The following is a 19,361-nucleotide window of genomic DNA, read 5'->3' on the forward strand; positions in this document are numbered from 1 at the left end:
ACAACCCTCCTCATGCTCTACTAAATTGTCTCCCTATCTCTCTCATAGTCTATGGGTCATGTCATGGATCCAAGTGCAAGTCGTGTAGTGATTTGTAGCTATCTATCCAACCTCCTAGGGGCCCTAGGCTATAGAATCATCTATCTCTCTTGAGTGTCTTGACTCCCTATTTAAAATGTCTCAAGCCCTTAGGGTGGAAAAAGTCCTTGTTCAGCCTAACTGCCATGTGTTCAGAAGGAAGACGCTCTTGCATAGCATTTGTACTCTAAATTGGTTTCCTTTGCTCTAGCAGCATGAATCCTATCAATGTTGGGGCATCTCTCCCCCTTTCTCTGAAGAGCTTCCAAAGAAGCTCTAATTGCGCAACCATTTAAGAAACATCTGATAATTTGAGCTCAAATCACAGTGTTTGACATCTTTAAAAACATCAACTGTCAACCTACAGCACTCACCACCCTGCAACAAGTTAGGCCTCTGAGAGATTCTCCAAGAGGCTCTCTCTCCTCCTCGAGACCTCTCTAAAAAAAGAGGTGAAATCCTCAAGGCCCTTGCCTAAATCTATGGCTGCTCAACCATTTAAGAAAGATCTGATAATTTCAGCTCAAATCACAGTGTTCCACACCTTCAAAAACAGCAACTGTTAACCCACAGCACTCACCACCTTGTAACAAGTTAGGACTCTTCTTTGAGATTAGTAAGGCTGCTAGCTCACATTTAATCTGCATCAGCTGACACAAGGATAGGGAGGCTCCAATGTCACCCCTTGTAGCCAACCACGAGTGGTATGGCCAATACGCATGAGACTCAATCTAGTGGCAAACCAGATATGCAGACTGCTTTGAATGCACCATGTATTAACAACACACAGACCTCACACATATCTTGGCAGTTCAGTTCCAGATAGCTCCACGTAGGATCCATAAAAAGTGCACAAAAGAGGCAAAAGCGCTGCATTGGGGCCATACACTAGAAAGTTTTGAGTTTCTAAATTTGTGTCAGGAAGGCACTTTCAAATATCAAAAGCATGAAAACTTGATCAGACTTCTAAACCACAGAATAAGTTGCATATCTCCAATGCTTAAAATGGTAATCGTCCTTGTTCTAAGATACCTAAAGTACATTCTGGGCATCTCCATGATAGCATATTAATGAGGTTCAGAACCCGGTTGACCTCCACTTCACCAGAAGTCATTAGACCTTACATTGGATGGATACTAAGGCAGTGGACACACAAAAGAGGAGGTAGAGCATATAGAGACATTTGGAACTCCAAGATGTATTTTGAAACACGGAGTAGTGTCAAGGACCAACTGCTGATTATAGTGCCATTTATCTTTTCTTTCTTGAAATGCACATCTAACCTTTCTGTACTCTAAGTTCTCCAGGACTTGACTTTTTGACAGGAGCTCTTCCACTTTCCGCAGCTTCCTTTTGTTTTTTTTTCAAGCTCCATAGGTTGAGCATATTCGCTCCTGCATAAGGACAGAAGAAGTAAGTTCCATGACAGAACATTCAAATGTTCAGAAGCAAAGAAGGGGCAGCCATTGAAGGTTAGCATGCAGCTTGTGTTTGCAAACTGCAAGATTATATATAGCTATCAAGATTGCTCTGTAAATGTACATTCATATTTAGAGATTAACTTGAATTTCATCATATTCTTAAAAACTGTTAACAGCAAACCAAACAGTGCACTACTCTGACCAAATTCATAGATGTGTGCACCCTTAATTAAAATCTATGGTATGTTGTGATTTCCATGTAATAGCCACAATCCAAAGTCAGTGTTCCCTATTAATGGGGCAGTGATCTAGTAAAATGTAACCTTCCACACATTTGACTAGCAACAAACTGAAGTGATAGCTTTAGATGTCACATGCAGATGCTCATATGAGAATGTTTTGCAAAGAAATATTAACAAAATTTAGCAGAAAATTAAGTAAGATAGCAAATCAGGCTAAACCTCCCTCATTGACTTCTAAAACTTGTGATCTGTTCAGATTACACAGTGGGAGTGCTTGCTTAGCCATTAAGCTTGAGTGCAAGATGCTCTAGGCATATACTGAAGCTAAGCATGAAGTTACCAGAGACCATCATCAAGATTTTATGCTAAACTTTATGTGCCAATAGAGCATTGAGAATGTCAGGTTACCAAATAGAACCTTGAAGCCACGAGAGAGCAGCAGGCAGCCTCCAAAGCTTTGTGATATATGGGGCAGCAGAAAGCAATAAAGACAATGAAGAGAATGACAAGGGGACCTTTCACTCTGATCCCATCAAAGAAATCAAGAGCACAAAGAACCATGCAGCTATATGGAATCTGAAATACAAGGGTATCTATGCACAAACATATGTAGATTGCTAAACAAGGTCACATAACAAACCCTTATGCTCATTGTATGAGTACAAAAAGTGAAAGAAGGCATGCATTGAGATTATGGAATATGAGGTACAAGGGTGTCTAGACACACACACACACATCTATCACCATACAACATTGAACAAGAGAAACTAATGGGCATCTTATGAGCACCCAAAACAAAAAGTGGACTGAACATTTCACAACAAACAATAAACCGACCAACTAAAGACCCAAAAAAAAGACCATATATATTATACCCTACTCTCCCCCTCCCCCCCTTTGTCGAGCTAAAACACGCTTTACAGCTCATTAGCATTTTTTAACAGCCCCAAAACACGCTTAATTAATGAAAAACACAAATGTGGTGCACGGTTCGAGAGAGTTTCAGTGGTCCCCCAAAACCCTAAAATTTTGGGGCACCCTTCAACATCTACATATAGACGGGCCGCCCACCATTCAGCCTTATCCTTTGGTGTAAGTTTCTTACTCTACCATGCAAATTTCAACCATCAGCCACCTACCATTTTCTGTCCAACCATCATTGACTGCAGCCCATCACTATCCAGCCCCTAGGCGGCTTGTTTTCAGCCATCACCCTATTGTTTGGAGGTCTCCATCTGCTACTTCATCATAGCACCTGATTAACCTGCGTTTTCAACATCTAAGTGCCATGCAACAAGTTTCTACCATCCCTCCCACCAAGCGACTGCGGTAGTACTTGCGTTTTTTGTTGTCCAACAGGCCCTCTACATCAGCAAACACCTCTCCTGTTGTCACTTGACAATTCTCTACCTCGACACACTCTCATCTCCGACTAGTAGTTACTACACTTAGGACCTGTCTTCGGTGGACGCCACTCTCCGACACTGCACTACTCTCCCATTGGGCGTTCTATACACTTACATTCATTTATAGCATTTATTCACTTTAGAGCTTCTTCTCTCTCTATTTGACTTTTGAGTTTTTGCATTTTGCATTATGCGTTTAGGGCTTGAGTTTTACTGGTCTCTATCTGGGTCTTTGTGTTTTAGTCTTGGTCATACATGGTATGTTTCCTCAATGCAAACCCTAGCATATCTTCACACCCCCATCTTGCCTTTGCCTCACAAGAGAGACCAAAGGAAATCTCTCTAGATTTTCACCAACAACATTAGCCAACTGGACTATTTATATTCTTCCTTTGTGGATGATCTAAAAGGTCAACATTCTCAAGGTGCTCTCTTGCTAGGAAGATAAATTTCCAGCATTGCCAAGGAATGCAGTTTTCAGACAAGATTCTCATATTGAGGGCATAGTTGAGGAAAACTCGCAACGGAAACAGGAACAGAAACGGGAACGTCAATTTTCAAAAGGGACAAAACGGGAACAAGAATGCCACATCATCAAGGGGATACAAGGGTGCATATTGCATAATATCCTTCTTAAGAATGTTTTAAGACGTGTATACTAGAAAGCTTCATTTATCAATATTGCAAGTTGAAGTTTGAAAGATAGAGAATGAGAATACCATTTTAAATTAACAATGGAGGCAAGATCAAACTTACAAAATATCAAAGATCTAAAGGTTGCATTCAAATTTGAAGGACAAAATGGAAAATACAAATTCTACAACAAGTAGAAGTGCTAAGAAGATAAAACATCAAATATCTGTCTCGTCTAGAATCTCTTCCTCTTCATCATCTTCATTGATCTAATTGTCTTGATTCTCTTCATTAGCATCCTCCTCCTCTTCGTTTCCAACTTCTTGTACAAAACCTAGATTTTGTTCATCTTTATGAAAGCCAATGTATAAGTCACAAGTGTACTCTGACTTCATCTTTGTTAGCAAACGCAAGTTTGCATTAACAAAGACTAAATCATCAGCCTTCTATGTGCCTAAACTATTCCTCTTCTTTGTGTGGATATGGCTGAATGTGCTCCAAAGTCTTTCTAGTGCAGAATATGCACAAACTTGGCTTACGATTCTCATAGCCAAGTTTTACAGCTCTAGAGAATCAACCCCATAGTCCTCCCACCATGTAACTTCACCTACATGGAATCTACAACATTCCAACAAATAATAATAATAATAATAATTGTATTGAAAATCAAAACCTTGTGCATAAAAACTAAGACAATTGTAAATTACCTATCACGCTCGGCATCGGGCTAGCCAAACATGTCTTCTTTCTTACAGTAGCTTGTGAGTTGATCATTGATTCGCTGCCATTTCTCAAGACTTTCCACCAACTTCTAAAGTGTGGAGTTCCAACACCGCATAACTTCAACATCAGCTTGGAGTTGCCTTCCCTTATGCTGAAACTCTCGATCAAGCATATTAGCAGCAGAATGAAGTGTTGAGTAGTATTGGTTCCATCTACTTATAGCAAGCTCCTCAATTTCTTGTTTTTTGGATGGAGCGAGGTCAAGAGCACAAATGTTTTTAATGAGACAATCTATTGCTTCATATACCTTACCAATGTATGAAAAATCGCTAACCACTTTCCGCAAGAGATTAACTATAGGCAAGCATAGAAGAAGCAATTGCTTTGCTTCTTCCCAATATGCATCTTGGGTCACAGTCGCTTAGCACAACTGACCAGATGCTCTTCTTGACATAGGCCAAGTTGCCCAAGCTCGAGTGGCAACCATTTGCTTTAGAGCTTTGTAAAGGCAACAAAGCATAAGAAAATTGTAAGCAAACCTAGTTTCAGAATATTCTAGCAACTTCTTTTTAGCATATCCTCTATACAAGGCTAGAGAGAAGTGATGGCCATTTTCTTGCCTGTAATGATAGTGCTCTTGATCCATGCTAGTGCTCCAATGTCTTTCAATAAATCATTAAGACAACGTGGACTCCATGTAATATGGGGATATTATTGCTCCAATAGAGATACTGCAGCTCTATTTCTTGCCTCCCCATTTGAGACAAACTGAATTACATTTTTTGGCCTCATATATTCAATTGCTTTTGCCCACATTTGGCATAAGACAAGCTGAGCGCCGCACTCTGTGGATTCTATGTAGAAAGCCTTGCCACAACATGCAACAAGGACACCTTCCAAGGAGTGGCTACACACATCAAACCAACCATCACCAATGCGACTTACCCCATAGTCATCCCATTGTTCTTTGATTGGTGTCATGGCGGCCTTTACGCTAGTCACTTCCTCCTGCAGAAGTTTCTCACGTAAAGCATCATAGGTAGGAGACTGATAAGATGGGCCAAATGTTGGGTGTAAAGATCCTTTTACTTACGCTCCCATGTATAAATTTACTTGTACATGTGACCACACCCTTGTGGGTGTAAGTGTATTGTACCTAAGTATAAATATATTCCTTTTTATTCTTTGTGTGTACCACACTGGTACACACCCATATCGAGTCTCCACTCTCTCTGCACTCTCTATTTCTGAACACACCTCATTCTCTCTGCGCACTCCACCTGGGCACTCGCATTCCCCTTCCAGCTGGTATTAGAGCTGCGACAAGAGTGCACGCGAAGAATTCCGCAAGTCGTTTTTCAGCATGCAGCTACACGCACAATGAGGCGACACATTTCAGCAAGTCGTTACCTCCCACAGGTCAAGTCGTCAGTTTTCTCACCTACGTTTACAATTTGCAGAATGCGTGACTAGTCAGCGGTCAATTTTTTGACCAAGCGGCGCCACCATTTGACCAAGCGACAACATTTTCAGTCAGGCGCAGCACCCCAGGCCAGCGTTCCAGCAAGCGATGGCTCGACAAGCAATCACAACAAGTGTCCATCAATTATAGGCAAGTGACAAGTCAACAATTGGTTGTTGCATTTTTCATCAGATTTTTTAATTATTTTCTACAAGCAAGCCTCCTGCTTATTGACAGGGATTCAGATGCGTAAGCACAGTGCTTAGATTTGTACCCGGGAATTTGGGACTTTTCCCAGATTTGATGCTATTCATGCAAAACAGTGACATCTCTCCCGAAAATTGCAAACATTGTGCACATTTGCTCCGAAAATTTTGGGGCTTTTCCTATCCAAGTGAAATTTTTCCTAGATAAGCCAATTTCACTATAATTTGTGCACATCTAGACCCCAAAATTTGGGGGCTTTGCAAAATTTGTGAAATTTCTGCAACATTTGCCCGTATTTGACACTCGGGATGATTTATTAATGCAACTAGGGCAGATTTATTGCAAAAATTTTGGGGCTTTTCGCGTTAGTGATGCATTTTGAGCCAATTTGTGCTCTGGCAATGTAATTATAGTAAATTCACTGCTGAGTGGGAGAAATTTGGACTTGAGATGTATTTAATGTTGTAAAAGGGCAGCTTCTCTTGGTACATGTATTGCTGAATGCTCATAATGCAGTGAAACACTGGTACACACAGCACTTGGGTTATTGCATTTGGGCATTACGGTGATGCATTATTGAAGTGGGAGCTACCATTTATGCATATGTATCAGATTTGGTTCATGTACATGCTGTAATCAACTCTTGGGACTGAAATTGCAGCAAAATATCTGCTTCTTGGACACCTTTGGAAGTACAAGTGTGTGTACTTGCTGTTATATTCAGCAACCATGCTATTGGCTGAAAGTATTCAGCATTTTATTGCGGTTTTTTATTGCTGAAGATGGCTGGCAGTGCATGTACATCAGACACAAAGAATCTTTTTGAGATTCATAAATTTGACGGCAATGGCTTTGATCTTTGGAAAGATCATATGCAAGGTATACTTTTTTTGAAGGATTGTGATAATGCCTTGGTAGAACATAAGCATATTGCTTTGTCAGATAAGGATTGGAATAAAATGAATAAGAAAGCCACTACTCACATCAAAATGGCAGTCACAAATGATATCTTGGTTGATATCAAGAAACTCACCACTGCTTATGCAATTTGGGAGAAACTCAAGGCTACATATGAGAATACAACTCCTGTCAATCAAGTACATCTCATGCGAAAGTTGGTCAACTTGAAGCGTGATGAGTCTAAGCCCGCCTCAGAACATTTAAATGCTTTCACTAGTATTTTGAGTCAGTTATAGGATGCAGGCTTGCCGGCTTTTGATCCTAAGCTAAGAGCTATATTCTTGCTCATGACTTTGCCAAATTCATAGGAAGCATTGGTTGTCATTGAGCAACTTGACATTTGATGGTGTGTGTGGTTCTATTATCAATGAAGAGATTAGATGCAAGGCAAGTGGGGAAAACAATGGATCAGCCTACAATGTAAGAGGACGAACTGAAAAGAGATCAAATGCTGCAAATAAGAACAAAAATCGCAGCAAAAGCAAGGAAAAACAACAAGACGTCACTTGCTATCAATGTGGACGCAAAGGGTATAAAAAGCCCAGTTGCAAGTACTATAAAAAGGAGCAAGTGGGGAAAACAATGGATCAGCCTACAATGTAAGAGAACGAACTGAAAAGAGATCAAATGCTGCAAATAAGAACCAAAATCGCAGCAAAAGCAAGAAAAAACAACAAGACGTCACTTGCTATCAATGTGGACGCAAAGGGCATAGAAAGCCCAGTTGCAAGTACTATAAAAAGGAGCAAGAACGCAAGAAGCAGGCTAATGCAAAAGGCAAAAAGAATGAGAAGGATGGCAGCTCTATCCCTAAAGAAACAGAGAAGGCAAATATGGTATCTAATGTTGTTATTGAGGAGAAGAAAATAAAGATGCTGAATTGTTGGTTGCATCTTCAGACCCACATGCTATGATAGTGGAAGACATGCATATCACTAAAAGGATGTGATAGATACCTTGTTGTCTGCTCACGATAGTTTGTCACAATTGTGGATTGTTGACAGTGGTGCTTCATTTCATGTAACTCCATTTTTGAAGTGTTTTTCTTCTTATGCAACAGGTAACCTTGGGAAAGTTTACCTAGGGAATAACCATGCATGTGATATTGAAGGAGTAGGCACCATACACTTGGCTCTTGAAAATGGCCAGGAATTGATTCTTCATGACGTTAGGTACGTACCTATCATTAAGAAGAGCTTGCTTTCTGTTGGGCAGTTAGACAGCAGGGGTTACTTCACTACCTTTGGTGGTGGAATATGGAAGATACAAAAAGGATCTATGCTAGTCACTAGAGGCGGTAAAAAGGAAACTCTATATTATCCTCACTGCAAGGCACTTCCTAGAAAGTTTGTTACAGTTGCAGAAGTGCAATCACACATGGAGTTATGGCACAAGCGTCTTGGACACATGAGCCAAAAGGGTTTACAGGCACTTTCTTCACTTGGAAGAGTTGATGTGAGAAACTCAAAGCTTGACTTTTGCGATGACTATGTTTTGGAAAAACATGTAAAGAGTTCATACTCTCATGGAGCCTCTACGAAGGCATGTATTTTGGATTTAGTCCACTCTAATGTATGTACTATACCAATAAAAACTCATAGTGGTTTCCGTTATTTTGCGTCTTTTTTTTATGACCATTCTAGAAAGCTACGGGTTTACTTGCTTAAGCAAAAAAGTGAGGCATTGGACGCCTTTAAAAGGCTTTATGCATTTGTTAGTACTCAAAAGGGTTTAAAATTAAAATGCATAAGAACAGACAATAGGGGAGAGTATGTATCTAAAGAATCTAATAAGTTTTGTGATGTCAATGGGATTAAACGGGAGTGTACAGCTCCTTATAATCCATCATCTAATGGTGTGACTGAGTGAATGAATTGCACTTTATGTGAGAAGATTCAATGCATGTTATCCACAGCTAATATCTCATTAATCGTTTTGGGGAGAGATACTTAAAAAAAACGGTGCATATTTGCAACCGATCTCCACATCATGCACTTGAAAGTGGCATCCCTAAAGAGGTTTGGTCTAGCAAACCTGCTTCATATGACCACTTAAGGGTCTTTGGCTACAAATGCTATGTGCATGTACCTGTTGATAGCAGAACCAAACTTGACATGAAATCCCACAGAGGCATCTTCATGGGTTGTGGAGATGAAGGTGAAATGGGCTATAGAGTTTGGGTTTCAAGCATGAAAAATGTACTACACAGTCAAGATGTGGTATTTAATGAGTCAAAGCTACCGAAAAATCCCATATCTAGTGATTTAGACAAAAAGAAAGTAAAATTTCAGCATAATCAGCCACTTGGATTGCGATCAGTCCACTGAAAATTCAGCTCCATTTGATGCTGGTTTTGATAATCAACGTATGATTATTAAGCCAGATGACAATGGGCAACAAAAGGGTTGCTGAAAATCAGCTTGGGCAACAAAATCAGCATGTATAAAAAATTTGATCTTTCATGCTCTCACATGGGTTTAAAAGAAGCAATGCAAATCACTACTTATATATAAAGAAGGCTGATGATGGAAGCCTTATAATCTTTGTGCTTTATGTGAAGTCTTGCAAAGGAGGCTCAACATGAGCATTGCATTCGGCTAGTGGGAGTTGGTTAAAGGTTCGCTAAGGACCTTTAAGTGGGAGGTTGTTGGGTGTAAAGGCCCTTTTACTCCCACTCCTGTGTACACACCCATCTCGAGTCTCCACTCTCTCTACACTCTCTACTGTTGAACACACCTCATTCTCTCTACGCACTCCACCTGGGCACTCGCATTCCCCTTCACCAAATTGCGCAATTTCGAAAGCCATCTCCTTGAAGAAAGGAAATTGTGCCACGTGCTACAGCCACATCTACTTGAGCTTTCCTTTGAGGGTGCCATGCAGTGAACAAATTACTTTGTTTTGCTTGAGGGTTGGATAATGTACCTTATGTGCCACTACTTGTGCCAGTCGCAATAAAAGTGGCCATCTGATTGGCTCCACTTTCACACGCTCGACTTCCACTAGTAGCAATTGCAGTTGAAGGCATTGATACTTGGATGATATGAGTGTCCTTTGGAGGTCTAGTTTCTGGATACATCTTCACATCCCTCAAAATGCAAGCACGATCCTTTGGGTGTATCTTGTCACAACCTTTGATACCATGGCAAGGAATATTAAGGAGATGCGCCATCACTTGATCAACACCTCCACCTTGTTTGATGCCACAAAAGCGACTTTCAAAACACCTTGCTCCACTCGCCTTGTTATTGTATGATCCCATCATACTAGCTGCCACCAATAATCAGCTTGGGTCATTTCTCTCTCTTGAGGGGTTTCATTAAGTTGGTCTCCCATGATTTGAGGCCTCATTACAAGGCAAAATGAAGAGGGGTGTGTGTGTGTGTGTGTGTGTGTGTGTGTGTGTGTGTGGAAAGAGAGAGAGAGAGAGAGAAAACTCGAAGTGTACTTAAAACTAAAGTTGAGGGTGACTAAGCATGCTTGAGGCTTCAGCTTGAAATGCAAGATGTGAGAGTGAGAAGTGTGCTTGAGGCTTCAGCTGGCTATTGAATCAAAGTGGCTTGAAGTTGAAATTGAAACTTAAAAGGCTAGTGGCTTGAAGTTGAAATTGAAAGGCTTGAGGCTTAAGGTGAGTTGGACTGATGCACATATTTATAGGATTAGGATAAGCTTCAAGGTAAAGGTTTAATGTTGTACTTTACTTTTCCAAAATATTTTGTTTTACAAATATTCTGGTAGAGAGAGAGAGAGAGAGAATCTAGGTGATTTGCTCTGTGAGAGTAAACTTGAGCACTCTATAATCTAATCTGTCATTGTGTTATGTGAATAATGAGAGAGAATAATTGTTAATGAGAAAGAGAGAGAGAGTGTGCTGTGATTTTAAATTTGACATTATTCATGAAACAAATTACGAGTCACCTACTGCAACTTGAGAGAGAGAGAGAGAGAGAGAGAGAGAGGGGGAGGGAGATTTTCTCTTGCAACATGGGTGGTATGTGGTCACTGATAGACTGTACTACTATAGTAATTTGCTAGAAGTGAATAAAAATGATTTTCTCGTATAGCAATTATATGTACCACTTTTCTTTTCTTTTTCTTTCTTTTGGTCGGGAGGGGCGGGGGGGGAGGGATTTCATTTGAAACTCTACAACACAAAGAGAGAGAGAGAGAGAGAGAGAGAGAGAGATTTGATTCGAATCTTTGCAATAGTCCGCTCAGAGCTGAGACAAAACGGAAGAGAGTGTGGGTATTAGTGGTGTCATCATGAGATCGTGGCGATTACTAATTTTCTGTTGCAATGTCATGAATTACTACAGAGTCCAGATTCATTCCATTGGCAAACTTTAAGGAAAGAGTTTTAAAAGAAATGTTTAACGTTTTATGTTAATGTTAAAGCTTGTGTTTTTTTTTTCTAATGCTTAATGCTTTGTGTTATCTAAAAGACATGTTTAGCGCTTTGTTTTATTAAAACATTTTATATAAAAGAAATGTTTGATGCTTTGTTTTATTAAAACGTTTCGTTTTATGTAAAACGTTTTACATAAAGCATTAATGTAAAACCTTGGAGTTAAAACGTGTTACATCAAAGTTCACGTGTTTTCTAGCACTCGTTTTGTTTTCCACCATCGTGCCTTGAAACACCATCCGAAACATTTCGCTCGGCGGCTAAAACGCCATGTGTCACTTCACTGAAACCCTCAAAACATTTTGCTTGCCGAAACGCATTTCGCTTGTCCCGTCTCCTGTTTCCACATTTCTGACCTGTCTACTAGGAGTCATTTCGGGCCGTTTTGTGTAACTATGGTTAAGGGAGTTCAACTTAGTAGGACCCACCAAATGCATGGCTGGTGTGTTTTGCTAAGTTAAGCAAAAGTCAAATTTGAGGACTTCTACATGACACTTGTTACTCCCAACCTAACATTTTGAGTTATGATCCGATTGCTCTACACAACTACTCCTATGGCCTTCGCTTACATTTCCCTTTCAGGACATTCGTGCCAAGAGCTTCATCAATACTTCATTCAGATACAAGAGTGTGCACAGTCGTGTATGCAACAACAGTATAGGGGATATCTCTCATCTTGAGAGATCTACAGTTTTAACTTCTTCATTTATTTATTTTGTGTCGGTATGCATAAAATGAACATTATTCTAAGTCAATAATGGGTCCTCTACTTGGGTTGTCCCCCAAAATGAGATTTGTTTTAATGTTTGTTCGAGTCTCCATGAAAACAACCTTTCTTCTCTAAAAGAGTGGTGAATGACCTGATTAATGAGATTTGTTTTAATGTTTGTTCTAGTCTCCATGAAAACAGTCTTTCTTCTCCGAAAGAGTGGTGGATAACCTGATTATACAGTAATTACAACAAGCAATAAATTCACACTAACTGAAATACAAATGTTACCAATTGATTAAATAGACTCCCAATTGACCCCATAAATTGGCACCCCTTGCAGTATTTCTTTAATTCGTATTGCAACTGCAAGAAGTACATTGAGATTGCTCCGATCTCTTTCAACATCCAATGCCTCTTGCTATCATAAATAACCGACAAACCTTCAAACCAATTTGGTGGGATTGCCCTTCAATTGACCCTTGGCCAGTCAAGTCTATCCCAAATTCAATTGGGATGGGCCAACCTCTTGGAATATTTGAAAAGGCCCAATGTCCAGCAGCTGATTCCAAGTGCTAGGCCTTCAATTCTTGAGCATGGGACCCAAGGTGAATGGAACCATGAAACCAACCGTCCTTCTTAGAAAGGGTGGTAATGACTTGATTAATCAAAGATTACAGGAAGCACAAAATTTACATAAACTGAAAATGCAAATGTTACCACTTGATCTTGAACAATAGACAACCTGTTGACCCCAAAACACGCACCCCTTTTTGCGGTATTTCTTTATCTTGAATTGTAATCTAGATTCAATACAATGAGATGCCATGAATCTCCTTCGCTCTCCAATTGGCTAGTAGGAGCATTCTCTTCCAAATCAAGACCATAACGCCTTCACAAGGCCTCCATTAAAGGAGTACCTAGAGAAAGCATTAGAGAATCTGAAGATCGAGTCATTTAAACCATCATAAATCAGATACGTGTTGTTCATGTATCTCGCACAAAACCAAGCACTCCACAATAGCCACATGATACTGTTTACAAGAGCATCGGCTCTAATTCCATGTGAAGCTATGCTAGGGTTTGCATTGAGGGAACATAGAATGTACGACCATGACCGAAACACAAAGACTCAAACAATGACATTCAAAACTCAAACCCTAAACACAAAATGCAAAATGCAAAACACAAATAGAGAAGAAAGAGGACTCTTAAGTGAATGAATCAATGTTGTAAACTAAGGAAAGAATGTACAACATGCTCAAGGGTGGAGCTGTCCAACAGCTAGTGGCTCTCATGGGAGTGGCCTAAGGGAGGTGTTGATATATGTCTGCTGTAGTAACCGCCAGTCAGAATAGAGGCTGATGAAGAAAAGTGCTGAAAACACGAAAACGACCTGATGTAGATGATGGAAGTTGATCAACCAGCAGTAGCAGGAGGTTAAAGGTAGTTGTAGACCACATGGTAACAATCGTTGGGACCTAGACAGTTAGTGGAAGGGCTAAAACCTGCAAGACAAGGATTGGGCCGAATGGTGGGCATATGCAAAAGGAACCTCCCAAATTAAGGTTTTGCATATGGGACACAGAACCTCTCCCCATTTAATGAAACTTTTGGTAATTTACTATTTTGGGGCTGTTTTATAGAGCTAATCAGTGGATAACGAATTTTTTGCTCAACAGGGTTTGATCTAAGGGAGAATGTGTATTTGCCATAGAGCCTCTAAGATGAGTTGGGAAACATATTGGCTTAACCTGTGCATCATGTTTTCCTATGGCCTCTGCCATGTTAGCCTTTGTTTAGCCTCTAAGCATGATTGAGTCAAACCCTTGATCACATTAAGCATCTCACCGAGCTTCACTAGTCAAACATGTTGTGTTTTGACTTTCCACACTTTACTCTCTCTCTCTTACATTTTCCACTGGAGAAAAAGGATGTAAGAAAGTAAACATTGCCTAAAACACGACAAGAGATTTTCAAATGTCTTTCCATTCATGGTTTCATGTCATTGACTCAACCACCTTTGACTAAAATGCAGGTTGCCTCTCAAATGTGGATAGACTCTTATGTTTGTTACTACAAGTGTTGAGGTATCTCCTTGCACTAAATAAAGTCAAGGATATAGGTGTCACCAGAATGAGAAACATTAAAAAACCAGTGCAGATGATCAGTAGTCAGTCGCCAGGCAGAAACAGCAGCAATCAACGTGTGGAGGGCAGGATATCCTCCACAAACGGGGTGTGGGCAACAAGCTGATTAACACCTGAAACCTGCAAAAACGAGATTGAGGGAAGAGTGGAGGACTGGCTGCCAATTTATAGAAAATTAGGGTTCTAGATCCTCTCCCACTTAACTCTCTCGATCTGCTCCCTGTTTTAGGGTTTTGGCCAAAATATGCCTAAAATAAGCATGTTTTGGGACTGTTTAAGTGGCTAAGAGCAATTCTTAGCACAACAAGGCTGGATAGCACTAGGGACAGAGTCATGAGCTCACATACAATTCCATGAGTCTTGCACCAAACTATGGTTGTTTGACACCCTGGTCACACCCACACTACTATATGGAGCAAAGGTATGGGAGTGCAGCTTGTATCACAGGGGCCTAAAAAAACCAAAAATGAGGAAAATTATTATGATGATTGGGATAGCATGGAGAGGTCATTGATCATGATGATAGTATGTATAACTAGGAGTAATCCCTCACCCCATTGTCAAGGCAAAGCTAAGGGCAACAACTATAGAGACACTCTTCAAAATAGTGACTTTGGACACAAACTATGGACGCTCCCACACTACAAATACTCCAAATTGGCACTGTGTTCATCTAGACAACTAGCAGTAGAGGGCAAGGAGGACTATTGATTTTCACAAATAATTATTTGGATGAGCCTACATGGCTTGGATTGATTGCCTCCCATCTTTTGACACATCCTTGACCGTTCTACACTTTCTCTTAACCAATCAAAGTTGAACCAAGTGATCAAAGGCTAATATCCTGAGGATTGAGATAGCAAGGACGTGGACCCATCCACCCCTTCCTCTAAGATCAATATGAAGTTCTACCAAAGTCACTTCTTGCACCTCTCTGATGATGGGTTCACTCTTTGGCCACTATACATGGACGCCCATCTCTCGCACAGCATGCACGATGCTATCAAATAGATTCGCACATACTCTAATAGGCTACAGATGGAGAGGCAGAGATGGACAAACACCCTAGCATAGGATAGGAATTGCCAACTTTGTTACCGAGAGCCTAAGACAAAGGAGCACTACATATGCAAATATACAATATACTATGACATACCCTAGTAAAGACAATGCCACCCCACCAGAAACCCTCCATTCCACTCCATGGAGTCCCATTGGATAGAGTCATTTCACTTTGTTGAGCATCACAACTCCATTTACTAAGGCCGCGACCGAGGAGGCTGCACCACATTTGGATTAGAGCCATCATTACAAAACACTAGAGACTTACCACCAAGTATATCAGTCAAGCACTTAGGGACTACATCATAGTTGACATCATGCACAAATCTTGAGATCAACTAAAGCCTATAGTCTCCACCACAATTCCATAAATAGTAGTGTCAAAATAGGACTTCTTTTTCATTCTACTAATGAGATGACATTGGGTGTGCTTATACTCTAGCATTGTCTCACTGCACACTTATTTTTAACATTGTTTCATAGGCCACTTATTTTACTATTATCTTCACTAATGAGACCACCTCACATGTAGATGTACTATGGATTGCCTCTCATAGGCCACATTGGCCTTATATAGACAAAATATCTCTATTCACTTTTGGGGGGGTTGTGGAGGACACACCCAATTTGACTGTTATTAATTCAATTTGGTTGTAAATGTTTTGAATCAGCCATCTGAATGCAAAGACGGTATGAATGGAGCTGCAAAAGCAGCCACTCTTTTCCTCCAATCATGAGGCTTTCATTAGACAGCCCTAAATCTGCATTCTAGGCAGGTGTATCTGCTGTTTTTTATCAAAATTTTGTCAACAACAGGTTTATACAGAAACTCAAGCTCAGATTCTCTCTTCTTCTTTGAGATCTCAAAGAAACAGGCTGTCATGTTACAAATGCAAGGACAACTCCACCTAAAATGTCTGCAACAGATAAGCTGAAGGGCAAATACACTGACAAAGCTTCTAATGTCCTCATCTAACTCGGGCTGAGGTTCCCAAGCAGGAAATGACCATACATGACAACATAACGAGGCATTTTTTAGTGTTTTCATTGCAAAAAGGTGACTAATTTTTTGTATTATTATGGGATCAGCAAGCATATTTCATATGGCTGAGATTAAAAGTCTTCTACATCTATTTCCATTTTTGTCGCACAACATGGAATTGGTTCGAGAAACAAAGTTGGTTGAATCATAGGCTTTTATGTCATTGTCATACTCTTTCATGCATGACAATAAACTCAACATATGAATTTCGAATCAATTGCCTTCATGCAAAAAATTATTGATGTTTGACTTTTGCCTTTTGGGCAGAAATTGCAAACAACAAGGAAAGCCTGACAAAAGAGATTAGACATCTGTGCAGTTACACATAAAGACAAAGAGTGTTGTATATTGGGCACTGTAGATGATTCCTATAAACTTGAAGAGATGAATGAGAAAACCCATTTGAGACTCTACATCTCTGTCTAACACTGAATTCACTCAAAATCTGCAAAAGTTTTAGTCGATGACTCAAAACTTGGAGGTCATGAAACTCAAGTCATATCCTTAAGTACTTGAATTCACATTGAAGAGTGGCTATAACAAGGTTGAGTATTAAGTGAGAGCCATTTGAGCTTTATATTTCTATCTAACATTGAATCCACTCAAGGATCTGCAAGTAGCTTTGAGTCAACAACTAAAAACCCTGGAGTTCCTGTAATTGGTCATATCCTGAAGTACAGCGATTATCATTGAAAGGATTATCATCCATTCTGCCCTACACTCCAGATGTAACATTCTCGATCAATTAATTAATGGCTGCCACAAGATTCTACATTGCTGTGTTATTTGCTCATATGATTATCTAGACTCTTTCGCTCCCCAAGTAATACCCCCGATTCCAGATATTACTCTTGATTGCAAAATAAACCATAGAAAAGTAACCTGAAATGTCAGCTGTGCTTTCTTTATCTAAAGTGACACAGTGGTAGCCACAAACAGCAACCAAGAGAGTGCGTGCGTGCGTGTGTGTGCACGCACAGGCGCACGCATGTGTGTGTGTGTGTGTGTGTGTGTGTGTGTGTGTGTGTGTGTGTGTGAACGCTGCAGTTACCAATCTTGCCTAATAGCTTTGTACAACGCAACCTCAAGCTAGACACTGATGATTGTTCAGTAAATGAGAAACAAGTCTGGCAATACAGGCAACGTCGAAGCCCTAAGTAAGGAACGCAACTATCAAACGAAAGACCAATGGAAGCAGAGAAAATCCTTACCCGTAATCAAGAAGAGGACTGCGATCTGCTTCTGTTAAGCCAAGAGCATGATGCTTCTTTGTTTATGGCCCCCCTGCGGCGTCTCGCCTTACAGCCGAGAGAGGACGGGGGCCTTCATCCGAGCGACAGAGAGAGAGAGAGAGAGAGAGAGAGAGAGAGAGAGAGAGATGGGGGGGAAGGCCGGGGCTCAGACTCTCAGAATGATGGTCTTAACAAGTGTCTCTTGGTGAGAATCAGAATAATTGAGTTGCTTTGGAGGTCTTTTGATGATCCATTATTGTTGTTGACAATTATTCATATTCAATAAACGTAAAAGAAAAAAGAGCAGAAAAAAGGGAAGAAAAGAAGGGTAATATTATTTTAAATTTTAAATCGTACAAGGCATCTCAAAGTACGAGGCCTCCTTTGCCCGTTGTGACAGAGAGAGAGAGAGAGAGAGAGAGAGAGAGAGAGTAGACTAGAGGTTAGGCTAGTGTGTGCGCGTGCACGTGATGTGTTCTCAATCATAATTTTATTTGGAATCTAGATACAGAGTGTTTAGTTTTATTTTATATAAATAAAGTAAAATATAAAGCATTGATTGTGCCACATGACCGAGAAGTTTTCTCACTTATCATTTAACGTAGATAAATATAAAATATTCATTGTCACATGTCCAATTTCCTTTAGTTACCTTGGGGTAGGTATAACGTATAAGAGAGTGTGTGTGTATGTGTCATGTATTCTCAATCAATCAATTAGCATTTTCTATAGATGCAGTGAGAGAGACTCCACAGAGTTTCTCGAAGCCTGGAGACACACGAGTGCATGAACTTGCATGTGTTGGTAAATTGGCCAAGGTACATGCTTCCACATGCTAGATAAGCGGACGACCGATTTCGGTGCAGCCTTCGCAAAGGAGAGAGAACAAGGTCGACAACATGAAAAGGAGAGAGAAAGTTGCATGTGACATGCATAGTTATGAATCATTTTTAAATACAGATGAGAACTTGCTTGAGTAAATCTAGTACCATCCATTTGGGAGGATACCAAGTTGACCTCACCAAGTCACAAACTTTTCAAAGTTCCAGTCAATGGTCCTGAGCCACCCACAATTTGACTTGGCTATGTCCACTCGCCCAAGTTAATTTGACTTGAGTAAGGCTTGGCTCTGAATTATTATTTCATGTACATAAGGCAAAATATTAAATATACATGTGTCACATGTCCAATTTACTTTACTTAACTTCCTAAGGTGAGTAAGGGGCAATATAGCAACAGCCCTCAAAAGAAACATAGCCAAGGCCCCAATAGAGTTGTAGGTTTTTTACAAAGAATAAATACTCTTATTTGACTAGAATTTGGTGGTCTCCCTAAGTGTTCTCCTTTTGGTATATGCAACTCTTCCTTTTTTCTATAGTGGTAGCATGATTCCCTGCAATAAATTTTTTTGTTAATCTCTATATCTTGAGCAACAAGAGGGCCCTTCTCTAAGGGCAACATAGCACTGCCTTTTCTACACAAATCAAAGAGCCCAAATTTGGTGCCACTCCATTGGGTGTCTTACCCTAAATCTTTGGTGCCCAAACATGAATGTACAAGCAATGCTAATAAGAACAATCGTCCACATGCTAAATAAAAGTATAGAGAAGACGAAAAAAGTAGGCATAA

General features: G+C 40.1%; 1 protein-coding gene across 1 annotated transcript in view; it reads right to left on the minus strand.

The window, feature by feature from the left end:
• LOC148023077 (NEDD8-conjugating enzyme Ubc12-like) overlaps nucleotides 1–17,926 on the minus strand; it is a 43,839-nt gene extending 25,913 nt beyond the window's left edge. Inside the window, exons 1-2 of the mRNA XM_087696066.1 lie at nucleotides 17,712–17,926; nucleotides 1,362–1,472 (exon numbers count right to left, since the gene is read on the minus strand). Of these exons, the coding sequence (XP_087552192.1) occupies nucleotides 1,362–1,464 (103 nt within the window). The 5' untranslated portion in view covers nucleotides 1,465–1,472; nucleotides 17,712–17,926. The remainder of the gene's footprint in view (nucleotides 1–1,361; nucleotides 1,473–17,711) is intronic.
• Between the last annotated feature and the right edge of the window lie 1,435 nt (nucleotides 17,927–19,361).

Source organism: Lygodium microphyllum, chromosome 16 (assembly GCF_053477565.2).
Source record: "Lygodium microphyllum isolate KBCC chromosome 16, Lygodium_microphyllum_v1.1.10, whole genome shotgun sequence".
NCBI lineage: Eukaryota > Viridiplantae > Streptophyta > Polypodiopsida > Schizaeales > Lygodiaceae > Lygodium > Lygodium microphyllum.